The sequence below is a fragment of the Fundulus heteroclitus genome, chromosome 13, assembly GCF_011125445.2.
Source record: "Fundulus heteroclitus isolate FHET01 chromosome 13, MU-UCD_Fhet_4.1, whole genome shotgun sequence".
Taxonomy (NCBI): domain Eukaryota; kingdom Metazoa; phylum Chordata; class Actinopteri; order Cyprinodontiformes; family Fundulidae; genus Fundulus; species Fundulus heteroclitus.
Window position 1 is genome coordinate 28887974 of NC_046373.1, and position 24284 is coordinate 28912257.

At 41.2% G+C, this 24284-nt stretch overlaps 1 protein-coding gene across 1 annotated transcript in view; it reads right to left on the minus strand.

The window, feature by feature from the left end:
- Positions 1-24283, minus strand: part of kcnk9 (potassium channel, subfamily K, member 9) — a 74107-nt gene extending 49824 nt beyond the window's left edge. Inside the window, exon 1 of the mRNA XM_036145566.1 lies at positions 23166-24283. Coding sequence (XP_036001459.1) covers positions 23166-23739 — 574 coding nt within the window. The 5' untranslated portion in view covers positions 23740-24283. The remainder of the gene's footprint in view (positions 1-23165) is intronic.
- Position 24284: the final 1 nt, after the last annotated feature.

A 24284-nucleotide genomic window follows, 5' to 3' on the forward strand; every position in this document is an offset into this window, starting at 1 on the left:
GACACAACATTAAATCTTCTTCGTTTTCAGAGGAAACACGAGCACAAATGTAGGCCCCTTTATGAGAAATTAAAGCCTGAAGGTAACCAAAGCACAAAATGTTCATTTACACCACAAATTTGATCTCAAAAGTCAGAATTTGAAAAGAAAATCTAAAGGGAGGCAAATCAGTAAGTACTCAATTTATCATTGACTGAACTGGTGAGATGCATAAAGGTAATTTAAAACTGGTGCTGAGTCAAAGACAGCGGGGGAATCTTCACTTATTTTGCAAATGCAATCATAAAAAACTTAAGATACACTACAACAACCAGGGTTTTGGTATACAATATTTGACACGGACAATTAATATCAACCTTCACAACAGACCTTTGACATGTCACCCACCCCCTCATACTCCTAAGCAGGGTGGGTGGCTCTCCGTTTTTCAAGCCCGGTCCTCTACCAGAGGCCTGGAAGCTTGAGGGTTCTCCTTAGGATCTTAGCTGTTCCTAAGATTGCGCTCTTCTGGACTGAGATGACTGATGTTTCTCCAGGTTTCTGTTGGAGCCACTTCTCTAGAGTCGGGGTTACTGCCCTGAATGCTCCAATGACCACGGGCCCTACTGTTGTCTTCATCTTCCAGGCTCTTTCTAGTTCTTCTCTGAGCCCTTGGTATTTCTCCAGTTTCTAATGCTCCGTCCAGGCGGTTTACAAGTTTATGCTTGTAAACCGCCTGGTTTACAAGCTATGATAGCTTTATGTTACTCTAAAATATCATGTGGTACTGTTAGCTTAGCATGTAGCACTGTTAACATCAGGGTCTAATTTAGGCGTAATCTGTTAAATTGAAATGCCTGGCAAGAAATTTCCTGGTTTGAGTTACTGGCTTGTTATACTAATTTATGCCATTCATCCTCCCAGGTATGTTCCATGTAATGCAGCCTGTTGTGGATGCAGTTGTGTAATTGAATAAACTGCCATTCCAGATTAAATGTCAGTATTTAGTATTGGATTGTGTCAAACAAATTTGAAAATAAATGCGACTTAAAGTCCGGTGCAACTTATATATATTTTGTTCCCTCTTTATGACGCATTTTTTGACTGATGACTGATTCCGGAGTGATTTATAGTTCAAAAAAATAAAAAAATAACAATTATATATATCCATCCATCTTCTGACCCGCTTAATCCCTTGTGGGGTTGCTGGTGCCATGCAAAAGCCATGCAGAAAGGCCCAGGATATATATATATATATATATATATATATATATATATATATATATATATATATATATATATATATATATATATATATACACTCACACTCACTTGGTATTAGGTACCCCATGCTAGTAACGGGTTGGACCCCCTTTTGCCTTCAGAACTGCCTCAATTCTTTGTGGCATAGATTCAACAAGGTGCTGGAAGCATTCCTCAGGGAGTTTGGTCCATATTGACATGATGGCATCACACAGTTGCCGCAGATTTGTCGGCTGCACATCCATGATGCGAATCTCCCGTTCCACCACATCCCAAAGATGCTCTATTGGATTGAGATCTGGTGACTGTGGAGGCCATTTGAGTACAGCGAACTCATTGTCATGTTCAAGAAACCAGTCTGAGATGATTCCAGCTTTATGACATGGCGCATTATCCTGCTGAAAGTAGCCATCAGAAGTTGGGTACATTGTGGTCATAAAGGGATGGACATGGTCAGCAACAATACTCAGGTAGGCTGTGGCGTTGCAACGATGCTCAATTGGTACCAAGGGGCCCAAGACTCATCAGACCAGGCAACGTTTTTCCAATCTTCTATTGTCCAATTTCAATGAGCTTGTGCAAATTGTAGCCTCAGTTTCCTGTTCTTAGCTGAAAGGAGTGGTCTTCTGCTGCTGTAGCCCATCTGCCTCAAAGTTCGACGTACTGTGCGTTCAGAGATGCTCTTCTGCCCACCTTGGTTGTAACGGGTGGTTATTTGAGTCACTGTTGCCCTTCTATCAGCTCGAACCAGTCTGGCCATTCTCCTCTGACCTCTGGCATCAACAAGGCATTTGCGCCCACAGAACTGCCGCTCACTGGCTGTTTTTTCTTTTTCGGACCATTCTCTGTAAACCCCAGCCCTTCTGGCACCAACAATCATGCCACGTTCAAAGTCACTCAAATCACCTTTCTTCCCCATAATGATGCTCGGTTTGAACTGCAGGAGATTCTCTTGACCATGTCTACATGCCTAAATGCACTGAGTTGCCGCCATGTGATTGGCTGCTTAGAAATTAAGTGTTAACGAGCAGTTGGACAGGTGTACCTAATAAAGTGGCCGGTGAGTGTATATATATATATATAAACTGTTAAACTGCACATGGATATACCATATTTACTTGGTTTTCTCATAAATGTTTAAGCAAAGGAAATGCCATGCTGAGTCTGAAAGAAAGCTGCACCTTTCATTCTTTCTGAAAGAAGCCAGAGATGCCAGACTGAAATGGTTTGAACATGTACAGAGGAGGAATAGTGAGGACATCAGTAGAATGATACGGAGGCTGAAACTGCCAGGCAGGAGGTCTAGAGGAAGACCAAAGAGGATATTTACAAACGGTGTGAAAGGGGACATGAAGGTTGTTGAAGTGAGAGAAGAAGATGTAGAAGATGGGTTAGATGGAAACAAATGACTCACTGCGGTGACACCTGCATGGGAAAAGCCGAAATAAGAAGAAGAAGAAAGAAAGAAGACTATAGTGCCTAATGAGTCTGATTAGGAACTGAAGAGGTCTCAAACGATTGAGAAATTAGCCTTTCTATTTAATATTTTTATAGTCTACAAATAAAGGACATTCAAAACAAATTGCAGACATGCCCTGGTCATGCTGTCCAATGAGTTCTCACTGAAAGCAGATGGGAAAATTTGAAACATACCCATCAAAACCCAGAAATGTGATGACAGAACCTACAAAAGCTCTTGTTATAGATGATATACAGTGAAAAAGTGGTTAAGCATGCTTTTTTTTTCAGCACCAGTGCCTCGTTTTTCGTACATTGGGCTGACAGGAAAGGGAGTATCGAAGCACACCCCAAGGTTAAGCATGCTTAACTTTAATGGAAGGAGGTGGGAATATGTGCTTGCTATGAAAAAACTTGAAGACCAGACTGAAGTTTACCAGAATGAACCAAGGCAAAGTCAGGGACATCTAGAATAATGAATTAACTGGACACCACAACAGAAAGTATATTTGGCATCAGGTGGGTTAAGTTGACTAGATCTACAGTCCAACAGGGACATTCTGAAAAGAGCTGGAGAAAAGCTGTTGTAATTGTAAACAGTCAAATCTGAGGGTTTTTTTTTTTTTTTTTTGCATTATATATGGTACATACATTATTTGTAGTGCACAAGACATATCCCTACATACATGATTTCTGTAACTTTTTGTTTTTTAAAAAACAAAAGAAAAGCCCATAGGTGTGCCATACTGCGCTTCACCTACTGTGAAGCATAAAGCTGGAATTGTCATAGTTTGGGGATACAGTAGGACTTGGCCTCATATAATACACCTGAAGTCCACTATACTGTATACAAGAGAGTGCTGAAGGAAAATGTGAAAATAAATAAATAAATAAAAAATACACTGAAGAAGAACTCGACTCTGCAATATAACAGCAACCCAAAACACACCAGTAACTCCACCAAGGACTGGCAGAGTCAAAGCTCAGGCTTTAAAACACGAAAATGCTGTGGGGTGACTTGACACTAGCTGTACATCTCAAATATCCCACAGCTGAAAAAGAAGAGAGGCAGACTTTCCACTGAACACTTTTTTGGATGCACAGCTTTTTTCAAGTGCACATGTTTTTGGTTAAGTTTGTTTCCAACTTTGAATCAGATCTAGCTGATGATGTTGATGCACTGACGACAGCTGAGCTTCATGATTACATCAGCTAAGTGGGGCTAAGGTGCAGTCAAAGTTTAAAGTATTAAGCTGCTTTGCTTCAAACTAGCACAGCATTTTAGCATGTTTCAACGGCAAAATGAACAAAAAGTAATAATCACAAAAATAAATTATTCAACGCTTTTCCTTGTAAATTGTTTTGCATGCATGTCACTGTTACATGAAGGATTTCAATAAAAAACAATATTTTCCCTTTGTTTATATGGTTATAAGACTGTACAAGATTTGGTTTAACAATCCAATATTATTGTGATTCAAGAAAACAGAAAATAATGATCTCAAGAGCAAGAACACAGACCAAACAAAGAGGAAGAGATAAGTAAGAAGAACAAAGAGAAATGGATGATATTAGGTTCATAAAAGCAAGATAGCGTGTTGTTTAAAAATGTTTGGGAATACTAAGTATTCTGAATTTGTGTTTTTGTTTTCATAAATAAAGTTTCATAAATCCTAAACATTACAACATCTCTGTTCAGTGTAGAAATAACCAGTTCATGTTTATCAACGTATTTTAGTTTCTAACAAGAAAAACCTAAATGCTGTCCAGACTCATTAAAAACTATTGCTATTATATAAAATAGCCCTTTAGTGAAATAGCCCTTTAGTTAAATGCTGACTGTATGTTTCGTCAGCATTTGTAGATGTGCTGAAATTAGAACTATCACAGGGACACACTCACAACCTTTCCTAAACCTGTTATTTTCTCCTACTACTCTCCGATTATGCATTATCTGCAGCTGCTGATGTTAGTTTTGTGTCATCTCTGTTTTGTTGCTGTTGTTGTTTTGTTCGTTATATCTTTTCATAGAATTTATTCCCACCCGTGGTGGGAGTAAATTTACATGTGACATACGACCTGTGACGTATAGTAGTAAGACACGCACACCATTTAGGGACGGCTTAAACGTCAATTTAATCAACAATCAAATATGTGCATGTAGAACCAAGAGGCATCCTGTTTTCAGAGCTCCGCCTTTGCTGGAAAACATAAACATTAAAAAGTGGGTGAGCCACATGTTTTGGCACAAAACCCAGAAACAAATACATTTTAAAAAAGAAAAAGAAAACAAATAGAAGCTTTGCAAAATGTAACAATCGGTCCGGGATGTTTTAGTAGCTCACTTTCAGACTGAAAATTAGTCCAACTTCCTTAGCTTGACAACTACAATTGTCTTGGCCTGGTGAGTAAATCTCACATTAACAAAATGTTTCATCATTTAGAACAGCCTAAATAAGACTATAGAGACCATAATGTAAGCCATTAATCATTCCATTTACTGGTCCTCTGCCACTCTAGGCCACTCTTTATGAGAAAGACACCAGGAGTCAAACATGCTCAGTCTTCATTCACAGTTAATTGAAGTGAATTTCTTTGTCCGTGATCTTTTGGAGAGTTCTATAATCCATACTAAGTGATGGGAAGGAGCTGCCGTATTGACCCCTCGCAAGGTTGTGCTTTCTGACGCTCAAATGAGAACATGAACAAAATCAAAGCAGCACAGCTGGAGGGAGGGAGTGAGCTCTGCAGCCCTCCAGGAAAAATCAAAGGGGAATATGCTGGTAGCAGTTGTAGTCCAATCAGTCAATTTGAAAATTCAACACAGACGGACAGCAGACCGCGTGTGCACCTCTCACTTATGTCCAAATACGCAATCCAAGGAAGATCACTGTCCAAATCCTTCCTTTTAGGAATAAACCTGATGACCCCGATCAGGAACCCTACATTTATAAGCCGATGAGAAAACGACAACTGCGCAGAGACAAAATGAAGGTTTCTGAAGCTTCTGTGTCAAGTGTAAAATCACCACATCTTGCCAATCTATGCAGAAGCATTTAAATGACATCAAAAATGCTTGTTTTTCTGTCTTTTAATTTAAAAGAAATGAGTAGGAATCAGAGTGAAACTCAAAAACCTCAGAGAAAGAAAGCTTTTTCCAAATCCCTTCAAATGGATTTGCTGGACTGTACAGTAGATCTAGTCAAAACAACCTCTTATTCCAGCCAGGTGGCTTCCAGAGGGAGCAAAATAGAGGTAGTATGAGTGAGGATCCAACCCAATTTTAGATCAACAAACTTGTTTACCTGTTCTGTTGTGGTGGTTCTGGTATTGATTCCTCACATGTCTAAGTAATTCTGAAACTTTAAATTCCTCCTCTGTTTTTATAGAATGAAGTAGGTATAGTAGCTCAGAAAAGTCAACAAACCCCACCAGATTAATCATTACTGAGTAGATCTTAACAACACATTCAAATTTTGAATGTATGAATTCTTAGACACTTTAGTTGAAGAGCAAAACTTTGGCTTTGATTCTAAATAAATTCCCGTCCTGGGAAATAAACAGAAATTTTGTTTGTTTTAAATGTGATAAAGTTCGCTTATTGTAAAGATCAAGAAATAACTCTTCAGACTTTCAAATTTTTATAGATTATGAGACTAATGGGTTTATGAATATTACAACAGTTTAGCAAATTATTGTCATATGGCTACATATTTTGCTACAGTTTATAATAATGATCTAAAAGTAATAGTTTAACCCCCCGTTTGTCTGCATTTTAAAATGTACGTGTAAATGAAAAGAATGCATGTTTCTCCCTGTGTGTGTGTGTGTGTGTAGTCCTCTTACTGTCTCCTAAACCAGATCCAGACTGAGAATGCACACCTGCAGAAAGAGCTGAAATGGAAATGATAGCTGCTCCGCAGTGTTGTGGAAACTGGTGCTGGCACAAAACCTGCAACAAAGACTCAACCGCTGACTCATCCTCACAAAGCGCTTTCAGTAGAGAGGACGGGTGATGAATTCATCCGTGAGAGAGCATCACTCACTTGTAGAGCCATACATAATTAAGGCAATCAACAATATGCATAAAAATAATCATGCTCTGTTTTAGAGCCAGTGGATTAAATTAAGGTTACGTTTTCCGGACTGTGAAAGTTTACCCAAGATTCCATCGCAACCAATGTTTTCAGAGGTTGCAGGGGCAGTTACTGCAGGCCTATTTATGAGAATGACACAGGATCTGGTTTTGCATTTAAAAAGCATTTCCAAATCACGATCACTTTAATGAACATGTGATCAGTGTAGGATTCAGGTCCAGGTTTGACCGTCCTCTGTGTAGCGGTTTTCTTAGTTCCCTCAAAGTAAGCTTGCCATTAGTGGCAGTTCTGCCATTAGTGGTGACCTGGATATAGCACATTTGTTCATTCTCCATTTCAATTTAACATCACCCCAAATGGCTTACACGCAACCAAAAATTCACCTCTTCGGTGAAAATGATTCTGCAACAAAAATACTTGTTTATATTTATAAAAACAAACGTACAACTATTCATTCAATTCAGTTTTCTCTACAAAATTTGTTTTCAATAAAATAATCCAATTAAGGCTTGATCCTAGCTATTTTACATTTTGAACTACAGTTAGTGAAACTGGGGGTGGGGGGTACATCCTGGACAGTCTACCAGAAAGTAACACTTAGACAGTCAGGACATACAACATGCACAAACACATCACCCTAACATCATATTTTTGGACTGTGAGAGGTAACCAGAGTACTCAGAGAGAACCCACACATGCACAAGGAGGACATGCAAACTCTGTGCAGAAAGACCCCAGGGTGGGATTCAAACCCCAGACCTTCTTGCTGCAAGGCAACAGGGCTACCAACTGCTCCACTGTGCCACCAAAAGCTGATACAAAAAGTATGAAAAGTAACAGCATAAAGCGCCTCTTGGCCTTTGTGCCATTATTTTTTTCTAGGCAAAAACCTTTGTTGAAATTATCAGGCTGACGCTGATTATCCACTTCCTGCTTCCATACAAGCTGTCATTAATGCTACTGCAAAGCTAAAGTATATAAGAAATTAAAAATGCCTTTTTTTACACTTTATTGTGTGCATCACAAAAAAAGGCCAAAACATTTTATTTTGGTCATGTTTAATAGTTTTCTAGCACAAGGTTTTCTACCTTTCCGTTCTGCTGTCTCTTTAATGTTTAATCAGTGGAGAGGTTGGGGGGGGGGGGGGGGGGGTCCATTTTTGTTGAGCATCACCTCGGTACGAACATATGATCGGCATACATTACTAATGGTCAAATGGATCACGTCCAGAGTCAACCAAACAGTGTTTTTCCACCACCACTTGAGTGTGGGGACACTCCCAGAATATGGCCACTGTTGCTATTGAACCTACTTTTACCTCGGAGAACCCATTGAGGGACCTGGGGTTGTGCCTCTCCATCGGTTCACAGAGAAGCAAACCTGCAGGAGCTACACCTCTGGGCTGGGGACAGTACGGTGTTCTAATTTATCGTCCACCTGGGTATGCTGCATCTTTTTTTGTTGGACTTTCTATCTTCCACTATTTCTTGAGCTGGATCAATATTCATGCCAAATACGCATCAAATAGTACCACCAAGGTGTTTCTCAGCACCATGGACACTGTATCTGGGCCTATCATAGCTACTGCAGGGCACACCTTGGATTTGGTCTTCCCTCATGGTGCTTCGGTTCGGATGTTCAAGTTTACGTGTCTTTTTAGCCTCATCAGTAGGATAAACTGCCCACCCTTGTCAACTGTATGTCTACGATTAGTAATGGGCTTTCCAGCAATAACCTTGTTTTAAACACCAAAGAGACTACGACCATGATTATAGCTCCTCCAGAACTAGATTAAAAAATATTTTGTCCAACTGCTAAGTCTGGGATTCAAAATCATGGTTTAATACTCAATTGTTCTCTGGTTTTTGACTCACACATAACATATGTATCTTGTTTATGTTTCTTTCATTGAAGGAACATTTCTCTTCAGCTGAACTGGAAAGAATAATCTGTCATTGGTGTCATCATGTTTAGATTATTGCATTTCATTGGTGTTCTGTACAGCGTTTGTGATGGTGTAGTCGCTTAACATATAAAATTAACTTATTTACTAATAACAGTAGCTATATCAAAATTTGGTGCAGGTCCTGTCTTGATTGCATCTTTTGCTTAGTTTGTTTGCATTTTCCTTCCTGGAGCTTCACCCTGGAAGTATTTTAAGTTTGTTTTTCTAATTTGATGCTTTGATATTTGTGTTATTTTCCATTCATTTCCCTGATAATGCAGAGTTTTCAATGGAAAATATTAGAATAGAATAAAATGGGGATGTCCCACAGAGAGAAAATTCAGGTGTACTAGCAGCAACATGAAAGGTAAATGGAAGCATGCAAATACACAGAAATGTTAAAAAAAAAACTATCTAAACAAAAAAAGGTAAGATCTTGTACAGAGGGAAAGTTTACAAAATAAGAAAAAAATATTTACAGTTATTAATTGTTTCATTAGTATAAAGACAGAAAATAATGATTTGGAAGAAGTTGCACCTTTTGCTTTTAATAAAATAAAATGAAAAATCTTAACCTTATCAGTGAGCTTGGCTGCCCTTCGGAGACACTTTACATCATGTCTTGCATTACACAAAGGAAAGGTTAGTAATTTTGGTTTTGGAGCATCTCATTAAAAAAAAAAGTGGGCTTGATTATCACATGTGCTAGTTTTCAGTCAGTCATATACTGAGCTCAACAGATCCACAGTATATCTACATGTTGATATTTCCAGACATTTAGCAGGGATGACTTTCACCTTTTAAGCTGTCTTTAGTCTCCCGGCAACACGTCTCAGTGGGATGACAAAGGCAGGGGTATATATACACACCACGGCACACCGGGGTTGCTTTTCTCCCTCAGAGCGCAGCTTCAGCAAGAACACATTGCGCTTTACCACATGCTTTCATCACTAAGTGTCACATTTGGTGCAGTTAATCACGAGGAATACACAGTGTCAACTCCCGGGTCAGTCTGGATAAGGGGGACCTGGGTGAGGCGCTAACAGCTGGATAACTGCGCTTTCTGAAAACAGCTGCTCTGACATGCTACACCTATCACTGCTGGGGCCCTGCTCTCAGAGATTTTGCTCTTTTTTTTTTCTTCCTTTTTGTTCCCATGAAGGTAGGATGACAACTGGGATGAAACACTGAGTACCAGTGTTGTTCCACGTGCATTTGCCCTGTCATCAATAACACACAGCCAGGTTCATCCTCCATCTGTAGATGACACATCTTATAATCCTCATTAAATGCGAAGCCTCAGATCTGTCGTTTAACGGAAAGGCCTTTCTAACTCTGCTGGAAAACACCATCATTACCATAACAACTATTTCAAATACTGTTATTACTACTGTCGAATCACTGCAGATCTCTGTTAACTTTTCAGGGACCTTTTTGATGCTGCCCTTACAAGGCTGACTTGAAGCCCAATCATTTGCCCAACTGATGTATGAATATGACATGCATATTCAGTTATGTCCATATAACTTTTTTTACATTCAGGTTTTACTTACATTGTCAAATCTTTAAGTAATTAAAGCATCTGCATGATACAGAGGGCAATTACCCGATGTTATTATTGGGTCATCACAGCAATGACTCTGTCTAGGTGCTGCATTTGTGCTTACATGGTGAGTCTGAGCTGCTGTGCTCATGTGGCATTATGGCGACCAAGTTAAACGTGTGTGTAGACAAGATGAGCATCATTCTCTTATGTCACACTGTGTTCCAGCCACACTTAAACAAAATGCTGACTAATAATGATGGAGGGAAGAAGAAGTTTGAAACCCATGTATTATTTATACTTCGTGTTATTTACTTTGCACTTCACAATCATCCACTACTTTGTGTTGGTCCTACATGTGAAATCCAACGTAAATACATTGAAGGTTGTGGTTAGGGTTAGGGTTATTGTTTGCTGCCTAAATAAGTTTGCTGAAATGAGTTGACCTTGGAGGGACTGAATTGTTTTCCATTGTTGTGCAACAATAGGTTTGGTTTGACTGTGAACAACTAATACTAAGTCCCAAAGGTAATTATTACTACATTTGGTAATTTTTATTAAGATCACTAAGTCAGGCATCACCTGATTATCAGGAATTAATAGCCAAGCAGCTCTTAGTCTCCGTCAGTTATTGTTTTATGAATACCAGCCTGGTGAGGTATTAGAAAACAACAGATCCAGGAGTGAATGTATACTTCAACTTCCATTTAAAATAATTTAGTAATATTGAATCAAACTACTAGATGAATACAGTAAACCAATAAACTATGAAAAAATAGTAAAACTAACAAGAATAAAACTGAAACCAATAGCCAATAAAATAATGCTGGGTTACACAGTTCAATGTGACTATGGATGTGTTTAAATCCAAAGTTTGTTTTCAGGAAGCCAAATTAGCTTTAAAAGCTAACAGATGATGCGTTCTTGGCTTTGTGTTGTCCTTGTACTGAAATATGCTTAATAAATAAATTTGTCTTGTGTGTTCAGAAAACCAGTTCACAGTGCAAAGCAGAAGGGAAAATAAAAAAAAAATTTTGATTGGGAATCAGTCACATTGTTGACAGTTGATTCTAACTATGACAATGATTGATTGAATGGAGTGATGGACTACCAAGATGGCGGCTAACAGACAGACTGTGCTGTGATTTCACATACAAATAAAATAAAGGGTCACTACAAAGTCCTACATGCACCTTTAAATACCATTCATCCAATAATTCCTGGGAGTGCTGGCAGCTACGGCTGATCACAGCACAAGCTGCTGTTACCGGACCATCAGTGTTTAAACTACTCACTCAGACAAAGTGTCTTACAGTCGCAAACCACAACCCAAAACAAATGTTGGGGCATCCAGCTGAGTAGCCTGTTAAAGCCCAAGCAGCAAAGCATCACATGCAAGGCAAAAGACAATTAAATAAATAACATTTAACATGTTTTGGGTAGGACGGGCATCTGCTCGGGTTGGCAGATACACAAAGCTCTGGTCTTCTCCAGGCGGTGGACGGGAAACCGCGTCGTGTTTCTGGACAGTGTCCCTTCATGTGTAGTCTAAAATCCTTACAGAGTCCTTACGGCCAATTTCAGGTGGCTAGTTTTATTTTTTACTGGGGTACTGTCACTGGATACACAAACAGCAGATCGTACTTTGGATCCAAGGATTCTCCAATGATGCCATCTTTTACTCAGCCAGTGAGATCAAGACTTTCACACTCGGCTCCTGACCAATGCAACCTGGAGAGCTGCAGGTAAAGAGAGAAAAAAGCTGATCTGTTCTTGCTGTTATACTCCTATGACATCAGGGGAATTCAAGATTGGGGAGGGGGGGGGGGGGTGGAGCTGCCATGAAAATGAGTCGGGGATGTGCAGTCTTCTTTTTACTGTTTGTTCTCTGTGTGCAGTGAAGTCCTTGCTCTCCATACATGGGCCGAACACCAGATAGTCAGTTTGGCTGAAAATAAACAGATTGATAAAACAATACTGTGGTTTCTTGGAAAAGTTACAGACCCTGTGGTAACACAGCAGAACTCTGGGAATGTCACTGCATTCATCTCCAGTACGCGTAGTATGGACACACTTCAAAGACATTACAGGACTTCGTGTTGCACAAAATGTCCCTAATTCCCTCCTGCTTAGGCCCATTTAGCAGGAGCTTATTAAAAGGCAAACATACATGTCAAGATCAGAGACAATGTGACAGCAGTTAAACTAAGAACATCAGAAATGTGCTTGCGTTCCTACCAACACTGAATGGTTCTCCCTGTTTCCACTGACCCTGTTAGCCCTGCCTTTGAAATCGTCCTCTACTCGCTGATTTACAGACTGATATGCCGTGTTTACAGCATAAGCCGGCCTGGTTTACTGGGATACATCAAAATGTGACCGAGGGAACCTAAAATTAAACTTACAACTGACTGATTGTCTGACTACATGACAACAACTCTACCTATGCATCACACTGAACCTTAATGGTTCAATGTGATGCATGGGTAACTATTTTCTTTTAGTAAACCGAATGATTTTATCTTTAGTCATCCACTAGTACAAGAATCGATACCTTCAATCCATCTTTCACAATCTTTATCAGTGTGCTAAAACACATTTACAATATTCAATGATTAACAAAACGATCTGTTGTGGTAAAGAAAGAGCTGAGCCAGAAAGCAAAGGTCTTGTTTATCTGTCTGTAAACGTTCTCAGCCTCGCCTATGGCCATGAGCCATGGATCATGACCAAAAGAACAAGGTCATGGATACAAGCAGCTGAAATAAGCGTCCTCTGAATGGTGGCCCGGCCAAGCCTTGATGATAGCTAGCTAAGGCGCTCTGTTATCCGGGTGGAGCTCAAACTAGAGTCACTGCTTCTCTGCATTGAAAGGAGCCAGTTTAGGTGGGTGGGGCATCTGATCAGGAAGCCCCCTGGGACCCTCCCAGTGGAGGTTTTCCAGGCATGTCCCACTAGCAGGAGACCAAGGGGAAGATCTTGCTGGACAGAATATAAATGGCATCTGGGATTCCCCAGAATGAGCTAGAGCAGTGTTTGTCAAACTTCAGTGAACAGAATATTAGTAGTTCAAATTAGTAATATAAACTGCTCTACAATAACAAAAACAACTGGACTGAGTCCTTAACAACTGTAAGAAGTATAGTAGCGGCTCAATATTACCCTCGTATCAGTAATGTTGGAGACAGGAATACGTTTACTCATAGGAAGTTAATGAGATGAGTGTGTTTTTGACCCGGTGAACACAGTTTTGAAACATCTGGCTCAATACGGGAAAGCTTCAGTCTGAAATCATCTTCTGCACCCAACCTGCTTCTGTGTTCACATTTAATCAGGGTGAGGGATGAGAAGCCTTTCTCGCACAGATACGTTGTTGTAAGAGGCAACATATCCACAGCTTTTGTAAAAAAGGGCACGGTACTCTCTTTGTCTCTCTATCCAGAAGTCTGACAGTGTTTGTGGTTTAAATGCAGACACCAGTGTCTCATCACAGGACAGTTCAGCTAAATGTTCCTGACATGTTAGACACGTCAGCATCAAAAGCACGTCTCATCCACTGGTTCTCTGTAATCAGGGGCAAAATATTGAAACCGCTGCTGCTGTAGGGATGCAAGGCGCGAGAGTGTGACGTCATCTGCAAATGGTCAGGTCATTGTGGGAAAGGAAACTTGAGAAACCGGGGAAAGGATGAAACTTCACCTGTACGGACATTGTTCTCAAATAAGCTTAGCTTCTTCAACATTGTGTTTATTTTGTCCTGCACATCAAAAACTACATTCCCTGTAGTCCCAGATTGAGTTGGTTTAAACATTGGACAAGTAAGCCAGCTTCAAATACACCTGCCAAGGAGAATTTTTTATCTTGTTAAAACAGGAGGACCTCCCTCACGTACTTGAGAAAAAAAGATCTCTAGAGGGGTTTGAAAAGTTGCTAAATATAGCGACAAAGTTGGCAACAGTGCCTGTGCCTTAATTGGCCAAAAACAGACGTACTAAAAGGTTGTAGTACAAAAATAAATTTAAAAACCTGAAATTTTAAATCAATCAAAATATAGTTAACACATGCCAAAGTAGTTCATCACACATTACAAATCATTATATATTTTCTTTATTAAGGACAATTCTAGAGTTCCAATATTTCAATGCATTGGGCTCCGCGCATACCACTGATGGAGCGCTGTGGTACCACAGCTTGAGAATGATGGAGCTAGAGGATGTCATTGAGAAAGATGTCTGGTTTCCAATCTGATCTCAGACAAGAGGGAGACAATGAATAGACGGATGTCCAAATGTCATTCTTTCCTCATACCGATACTGCCTTTAAAAGGTTTTTGGCCAGGCTCTAATCACTGGCATCTTCTGGACTCTGTAGGTCCTCATGCAAGTACAAACGGCTTTAGAAATTGAGCACAGAGATGCGTGCACAAAAGATGTGCCACAAAACCGGAGTGAGTACAGATGATTGGTGAACTTGTCCAAAAGGGCTCACAGCAAATCCAAATTACTGGTCCTGCATGCTAATAGTGTTTATGAACTGCAGAGCACATTATTAGAAAGATCCTGTTAAATTCTTACTGAATCTGTACATTCAGTTGCACAACATCCCAAGCCCATTTTAGTCTGGTCCTCCATGTTTGCACCGGCCCCTTCAGTCACTGACTCAGCGAGTCTGTTTGCCACTTGGTGGGTGTTATTCAAAGCAGGAGACACCTGCAATGGCATGTGTTCCTTCTACTGTCAGAATCCTACCTCGGCAACAAGGAGGGCATATTAGCATTATTATTTTTATTAGGCCTACTACCTATTCACAGGAACTGAAAGCCTTTGAATTTCACTGCCAAATCCACACGAGTGTTGTTCCTAACGCTTTAATGTGTAGAATCTCCTAGGCTTCTTAAATATCTGTGATCCAGGGACAACCTATATGATGCTGTTGGCTACAGTCATTCCTTCTGGTGCCGATAAATTAGTTGCATGACTGCCATGTTTAATGGGGCACATCCAGGAGCTCGACTAACTGATACACTGTGAAATTTATGGGAGAAATTACAAAAAGGACAAATAAATTTAAAAAAAAAACAGAATGTGCAGCGCTTGTTCTCCTGTGGAGACCAACCCCATTCTCCTAATCACTCATGTCCACCAACCTCTTGAACCTTTAATTTGTCCGCCAACATTATGTAACTGTACTTAGGGACCAGGCTGATTTCAGCGATGCAAAATAGTAAACAGGGAATTAATGAAAAGGGCTCTTGAGATTTTTACAGCGATCTTACGACAGACACACACAGGAGAGCTCAAGCTGTTCCTGGTCGCTGTGTGAAAAAGACGCATCTAGCAGCGCGAGCGCCAGCATGGCACGCTGCATATCTGAACACAAACCTGATTTCATACAGTCTGCCACGAGTTTAATGAGTTCCCACTGACAGCTCACTGTTGACACTACTAAGATTGGTTCTTTATCTGTGCCTCAGAGCCGCATTTCACACGTTCCCATTGAGCACACTGAATAATAATTGGGAAATCTTCTGACCAAGACACAGTGGGGCGAATCAGCTTTCCTTCTCTTCCATTGAATTCACAGGGCAGACCTTAGAAAGCGATGTAATCACATTACAAATAGATGATGTGCATTCCTGTCGACGTGGAAATACATTTGAAATAATTATAGCTCCACTGCTTTCAGAAAAGTCTGCTTAGTTTTGGACGCTTTCTGTGCAGCTCTGGTCCTGACCGGTTTGGCCTCTTTGACTTACTCCTGTCCTTCTCTCGTGTTTTTTCCCCCCCATCAGCCAAGAATTTGGTTCTACACATTATTCCAGGAAAGGGCTTCATGTCCCCTCAGCAGCTGCATACAGAGCGTGATAAGGCAGGATGCTGCTGCGCTGAACACAGACACTTCACAGAACATGAATATTACCGTGAGTTTTACCACTGTAGCCTAGGAACAACAGAAGTGCCACCTCTGCTGTGCTGAGCAGTCGTCCCGGTCAAGTGTTGCCTGGCAAACTGGGAGGACGGGCCACAGGACCACCTCCTATTTCCCACAGTGCCCCTCTGCAAGGCTGGGACTTCTTCCATCCTGGTATCTGTCTGCAGCTGGATTCAATTCACTTAAATTCAGCTCAGATGTTCAGAATTAATTCACCAGATCCTGACAAAACATCGAAAAGTGTTTTGTAACAAAATTCTATCCAGCAAAGCAAAAAAATAAAAATGAAGTCACAGGGAACTTTAGCGGAGTCATTATAATGTTTTTTTTTTTTATAGACGTAAGGTGTTCAGCGCTCAGTGTGACAGTTTTCATTTACAACCAGCTCACACCGCTGCAGCTTCTTGTTTGTGGCTGTGAACAACGAAGCGTGAACACACTCCACCGGCTGTGAACGAGTGCACAGATCGGGTTTCGGATGCTGAGCTCCCCTTAGCCTGCCTGTAGCCAGAGGCGCCTCCACAAAGTGTCCAAAGAGCCGCCCTGGTGGGGGGCCCCTTACCGTCCTGGAGTGAAAAAAAACCCAGAGCCACAACAAGTCCAAGAACTTGATTTATGCCGTTATCACATTTAAAAAAGGGTGGGGAGGCCAGAGAGAGAGAGATGGACATGTAAAATGTGCATGCTATGAACAGCTAACTGAGGAGAAATGAATAACACTGACTATCATTTCATCAGGGCACCTGTTGGTCAGGAGGATGTGTTAGACAAAAACCGGCCCTTAAAGCTGATGTGTTACAGATGATTTGAATGAGTTTCAGGGCCAAAGTGAGACACCTGGATGACTGGGTCAGAGCATCGGCAGAACTGCAGCATTTACAGAATATACAGGACAACAAAAGTCAGGTACCCAGGTCTCAACCTGACGGGTTCCAGGCGTAAAGGCTCTGCTGCAAAAAACCTTGGTGTCAGATCCTGCAGCCCACCTTCAGGGGCCCACTTCATGAATCGACCAATCACAGCACACTGTCAGCCATGTGGTGGGACGTTCTCAATTCCTTTTATCCTGGCAAAGTCCCCCTGACTAAGATTAACACTCTGCCTATAAGACTGCACCACGGTTCATTACATGTGTAATTTCACACATGGCAATTTAACATTTTTATCTTCAGCGATTCAACTCAACACATCAAAAATATGTGAAGAATTGTATTTATCCCAGTAAGGATACCAATATGTTCCTATATTAAAAAATAAAGTAGCAGAGAAAGGTAACTTCTCTTTTTCTTTGGAAGGGTCGTTAGTGTCTTTATTATTGCTGTACCGCCTGATCAAACTGCCGCTCATTTGCTATACAGCCCATAACATAGAATTTAGAGGCTATCTCCTCCCAACTTTGAGTCAGAGGATATCAACAATTATTATAAAACACTGGTTAATATGCATTTAAAAGCTTTGTTGCCAGGTTGAAACTGTAAATGTTCTAGTTTATGCTACAAGATCTGAAATGAGTGGATGAAAGAGATGTGTGATATGTTTGAATGAACCCAGAGTGCTTTTATTTTGAACACCTGAAAGTGTATTTTTAAAAGCGCCCCCTTACGTCACTTGATCTCACACTACACCGTGCAGATGGCACCTTCAACATACGTGAACAGATTGTTCACGTATGTTTACGAGGATGCCTGGGTAATAAATCAAACGCATAACCCATAACAAACCCATAAATATTATGTGGAACCTTACTGCAAGAAGGGATTGAAATGGCCATCACCACTTCCCAGCTGGCCTACGCCTGTGATTGAGATTAAAACTGAGTCCCAGAGACTTGAGTCCCAGACCTTAAGTCCAATACTTGTCCCCCATCTTTAGAACATGATTCTAAGGTCTTGTCCACATGAAAGCAGATAATTTACTAGACTGGAATTTTATCCTAAAACGACAAAAAAGAGGAGGAAAAAGAGGACACTCCGCCTGGTCGTAGAACTGTTTAACGATACTCTGTTTAGAAGACTTTTATGTCTTTTAAACATAAAAGTCTAAAATAATCTTTTTCTGAATGGTTTGGAAAAAAATGTAATAATTAATTTCAGGTAGCCTTTCATAAGTCAACAAGTATAACCATGATTTTGAAATATCTGGAAACAAATAATAATAGAAATAATGAATCGCCTGAATTAGAAAATTTATTTTAAAACATTAAAACCTCACTTTTCAGCCCACACTAGACAAATAAATAAAAAATAAATCTGAAACAGTAATCAGAGAAAAATAAGTATTATATTGTTTTCCACCCAATAGTAAAAACAGGAAGAAACAGACTCACAAAGACAAACAAAAATGGGGACAACACAGTCTTCAGTTTCTTCTTCATCCTCATTGACATAACTTGTCTGCATTGCTGATTATGAATTACTAGGCTTTTGTGTCCCTGGCAGGACTTTAAGGTCATCAAATCAGTTTTTATGAGATATAATAAGGACCACGTCCAAACACTGGGGGTGGGGGGGGGGGGGGGGGGGGGTTAGGCTTTCTCAGTAGCAGTACCAGTTCCCTCTGGATCTACGCTCCACCACTGAACTAAGTCCTTTTAAATCAAACCTCAAGTAGCACCCCAAAACCCTCTTACTGATTTTTAATCTTTATTGCCTGTTCTGATAATTCTATGCTTTGTTTTCTTTATATCTGCATGTTTAATTGTTTTTAATTGTAAAGCACTAGGTTGCTGTATAAAGCCCTTTACTGGCTGGGCTTTATAAATATCCTGACTGACTGACTGACTGACTCCCCATCCATATTTTGCTGCAGAGCTGGTCTTATCACTTTTTGGTTGCTCAGCATAAAAAGCAAGTCTGCAAAAAGTTTCTGAAATAATATCACATAAACAGACTCTCCTCCAGTGAAATAACAGAAAGCTGCTGGTTCCTCACATTGGTCCACTACCTCTGCATCAGTGAGAAACTCCTTTAAAATATGTGTTGTGTGACTGAAAAACTGTGCAATCCTCAATAATTTTTAGTAACATGTCATGCTTTTGGACTTCTCAAAATATCTGGTCCACTTCTGGTGCATACTCGCCCTTTTTTTCGATGTACCTCAGTCAATTTGCACGGCCTGTTTAGCTTTTTCTGTGTCCATGTGAGCGAAATGGAAATACAAATGCAAGCTTTCCTCCACCCATTTGTCCCGTTTGAGACAGTATGAGGGAAATTTCTTCTGCGTTTCCTTCAGTATAGGTACACTTTGACTTCTTGTAAACAGCAGCCAGCGCTACCAGCAGCAAGCACAAGCAGCAGCAGTGATAACGCCAGTCCTGGCAGCAGCAGCAGCGATCCCAGCAGCAGTGCTAGCAGCTCTGTCCCACTGTTCCGTCTGTCGGAAATGACATCGCATGCAAAAAAGGCTGTTGTATTTCAAGCATCGCACCAGTCAATTAAAGTATACTCCTATTCGGAACCCCCCGCCTGGATGACCCTAACCTTGCATGCAGGATGAGTTCTTGCAGTATTTGTGCATTCAAGGAAACATGAGAATCCATGTTGTACCACTTAGGCTTCAACCGTTTGTGTCTGAACCAAAAACGGTTCGGGCCAATCACGTTACAGTATTGAAGCTTAAGGCGGGACATACCGGTGCGACGAAAGCAAGCTCGGTTGAGCCGACACCAAACCAACACAAGCATGGCAGCGCAGGAGGACACACGCATAGCTGCTGCTCTCACATGTATTTTGTGAGAATCCACAGTTTCTTCTCTGATAGAAGGATAGCAGGAAGTGCCTTGACCTTCTTGTGTTTTCGCTTGACGTCTGCTGCTTATGTTTTAATTTAATACCGTGATTAGCTAAAACCAGCCTTTGTTTTCACCCAAACAGCTGAGAGAGTTCTGCTGAAATTCCCTCCTTTCCCCAAACGGATTCAAACGGAGCAGTCCCAGATGGATAAGGTGTAGAACTAGAGTGCTACACATTATCAATCTGGCTGACCAGGTTAGGATTCCACGGCCATAGCCTGAGACGTGGACATGTTTGGGCAAAAAATTTAATGCTAGTTTGTGTTAATAAAACAATATGTAGAAGCTGATAGTGTTGCCTTCTGTACTTAAAGACACAACTACACATTTATTATCATGTTTTCCTTCCACATCAGTCTCACATTGTTCCAGTTCTCTATCCACCAAACCTTAAATGTAGCCCAAGGAGGTAATGACTGAGAGGATAGGGTCAAGTGGATGAAGGAGAGTAGGAGCTTGTCTTTGCAAGACTTTTGGCTTTACCCATGCTTAAGACCTGCTTCTCTTAGAGTTCCCTTCTTCTTCCAGCAAAGGGAACTCTGAGTGCTTCAGCATACCAAGACATTTTGGACAATTCCACGCTCCCAATTCGTGAGAACAGTTTGGAGCTGCCTCCTTCCTCTCCAGACATTACTGTACACCAGTGCCTAAAACAAGGTCCATAAAGACATGAATGATAGTATGGTGTGGATAAACCTATAGAAAAATATACAGAATCCTGACCTCAACCCAATAGAAGACCATTGGGATGCATTAGAGCGGAGACTGAGAGCCAGACCTTATCTAACATCAGTATGTGACCTTAGAAATGTGCTTCTGGAAGAATGGTCAAAAATTCCCATAAACACACTACTAAACCTTGTGGACAGTCTTCCCAGAGGAGTTGTAGCTGTTCTAGCTGCAAAGCGTGGACCGAGGTCATATTGAACCCCTATGGATTAGGAAAGGGATGTCACTTAAGATCATATGTAAGTCAAGGCAGATGAGTGAATACTTTTTTGCAATATAGTGTATAAGAGGCAAGCATCTATATGTGGAACATAATCTATGCCCTGAAACAAAGTGGCTCGCATCAGTGGTAAGGAACTTGAAGCACCTCTCAACATCACATGCTTCAAAAAAATTTGTCACCAAGAACTGTTGTTGTTGATCCTTGCAAGCAAAGGCCAAAATAAGGGAAGGCTGACAAATGAGATAGGTGGTCAACAAAGAAAGGAGAGACACAACCTTAACAGTCTAACTTTGATTTCACTGATACAATACACCCATGCCATCAAGCAGTGCTATTGGGTGGATGGATGGATGGATGAATGGATGGATGGATGGATGGATGGATGGATGGATGGATGGATGGATGGATGGATGGATGGATGGATGGATGGATGGATGGATGGATGGATGGATGGATGGATGGATGGATGGATGGATGGATGGATGGATGGATGGATGGATGGATGGATGGATGCTTTTCTAGCCAGTTGCAGCCAGTGAATGGGCAATAAAAATCAAAATGTCTAAATTGCATTTTACTGTTTGAAAATGTTTGTTTGTATTACAAATGCATAAATAATCTTACCTACAATCCTAAATGTAATATTTGTATAGTTTAGAGAAGTGTATGGCATTTTCTGTCTGCAGTCCCCGCTGACAGAAGTGACACACACACACACACACACATACACACACACATATATATATATATATATATATATATATATATATATATATATATATATATACATCTTGTGAATATATACATCAGTGAATCTTATTTTTATTTTCTTTGTTTATTTTTTAATTGTCGTCGCTGGCATATTTTACAAAGATAATGTCTTTATATCTGTTTTAAAGTTGTTGAATAGTTTCCAATTGTTTTAGTTCTTGATCCAAGTTGTTCCACTTCTTTACTCCTCTTAAACACTAAAATGAAAGCTTTTTAATGTTGTATAGACTTTTTGGATTTGAAAACAACACAATCCTTGTAGATTGTATTGTGTTTCCTTTCAATAAACTGTCGCTGAATGTTTGGAGGTAATTGTTTGTTTCCGGCCTTAAATAAAAATCTGCAATGTTTAGAAATCCACCAAATTATGAATTATTTGTATTTTTGATCAAATAAATAATGGGTTGGTATGAGCTCGATATCCAGCATCGTTAATGATTCTTCCTAATTACTTTTCAAAGTAACTTCCATGACACTGAATATGACTAACTATAAAAATTCAATCCGATCCTAATAGACAGATTAAGATGAAATCGCAAACATTCCAACAATCCAAACAAGACGAGTTTCTCAAACCAAGCCGTAAAAAAAAAATTCTATGTAAGGACGGCTAGCCAACTTATCGATTCTCTCACTTTGTAGCTACCCTTATTTCTGAGTGAGCATGTGGCAACCACAGAGAGGAACAGCTCCTTTTTAGCAGGAAGAGAACCACCTCCAGCAGAACCCGGTCAGTATGAGCAGCCATCTTGCTATGGCATCACTGGTCCGGGAGTACTTTCTATGTTCAAGTAACAGTATACTGAATCTTTAGCTACTTTAGCCCCGATAGTGTGTTCATTTCGGGGAGAAAAGTAACTAAAGTGTGGCTCAAGACCCTATCTTTGACAGGAGCGCAAAGGGTAATATTGTTAGGACTTTTAGGTGTAGGTGTGAATAAATAAATAAATGTTGCACCTCATTTGAGCTTGTTCTCTTTCTTAAATCCACATTGGGGAAAAAAAATGTTGTGTGCATGTGACTATCTGTCGGATCAGAAGGGAACCGGGGGGCCCGCAAATGATCAATTATTTAGGGACGCCACTGCCTTGCCTGCTGAGCTGTGGGGAGCTGTCCGTTCAGCACCATCGGAGCCCACTTCTCCGCTGCGTCCTGATGCGCGGTGAAAAGTTGCGTTCTGCGCCGCGGCTCTCAGCCCTGCCTTGAATTTGCCAATGCAACGACGCTGCAAACGCTGTCTGACGCTTTCAAACTTAAGCTCCGGGCAGAAGGGCTGCAACATGTTGCTCACAAACTTGATGCAAAGATTCGCTGCACGGAGTCTCTGGGGTCTGGCATGTGTATGTGGCGTTCACGCAGCGACGTTCCTCTATTAAATAGTTTCATGCAAAGTGGGCTGAGCAGCAGGAATAACACACGCACACGCGCGGGCTTACCTATGGTGGTTATGACCGTGATGGCAAAGTAAAAGGAGCCTGCGAATTTCCACTGCACCCCGGCTCTGTGGGGCTCAGCCTCCATGATGATGCTCTCCAGTTTGCGGTAATCATCCTCGCTGATGTTATATTTCCCCTGCAGCCGCTTCTCCTCGGCCTCCAGCTGTTCCTTCTCGCGCATCTCAAACTCGGACTCCAGGGCGTCAAACACGGCGGCCCCCACGAGCAGGTACGTGAACGTGCAGATGATGAGCGACAGGGTCCGCACGTTTTGCCGCTTCATGGCCAACAGGAATCGGCGACCGAGGGTCTCATGTCCCCTCGGGTGACCCGGTAAGGCGCAGCAGGCGTGGGGAAAGCCGCGTGGGCAGCGCCCGGAGGCGGGGGAGCTCTGGGGACGGAGGGCGCCGAAGTCCCCCGCCTTGTAGTGATCCCGATGACAAACCCCAAGATCCTGCTCCTGGTTCGCGGAGAGACACAGCAGACTGCTGGATCGCCTGGACCAAGAGCCCTGCAGACGAGAGACCCTGCGCAAGACCTGCCCGAACCAAGTCCTCCCTGTGCGCAGTGCCATCAACAAGCTGCTTTTCGGATCGCCTGTTGGTCTCTCTGTCCTCCCCCGACAAATTGTGCAGATGTTAAAAAAAGAAAAAAAGAATAAAAATCGCTTCCAAGTAAACAAAGCAGCGCTGATAGAGCTTTTTCCTTCCTTTGCGTCTTTATTCTTGTTTCCCCTCTTACTTTGTCTGTGATCTGAATAAAGATGTCCTAAAACTTGGCATTTTTCCGCCTGGCTTTAAGTTTTTTTTTTTTCTTTAGCCTGAAAGCAACCTGTTCACCTTAACCATCAGTTTGTTCTTAGGAGCCATTCTCCCCACAGCAGGTGGGGGAAAAAAAATCAATTTACTCTGTATGAAATCCGTGAATCTTCCCCGCTTACAGCCAGCATCTCCATCCGAAATGTGCTGACTCGTCCAAATGATTCGAGAAGGTCTCAGCGTGAAGGGAGAGGAGCACGAAGTGGGAGAGAGTCGCTCACAAGATTTGAAAGGCAGGTTTTCATCTAAGACCAAATGTAAAGCTTAGTTTACTGCGAATTTCAACCAGACACTTGTTGGG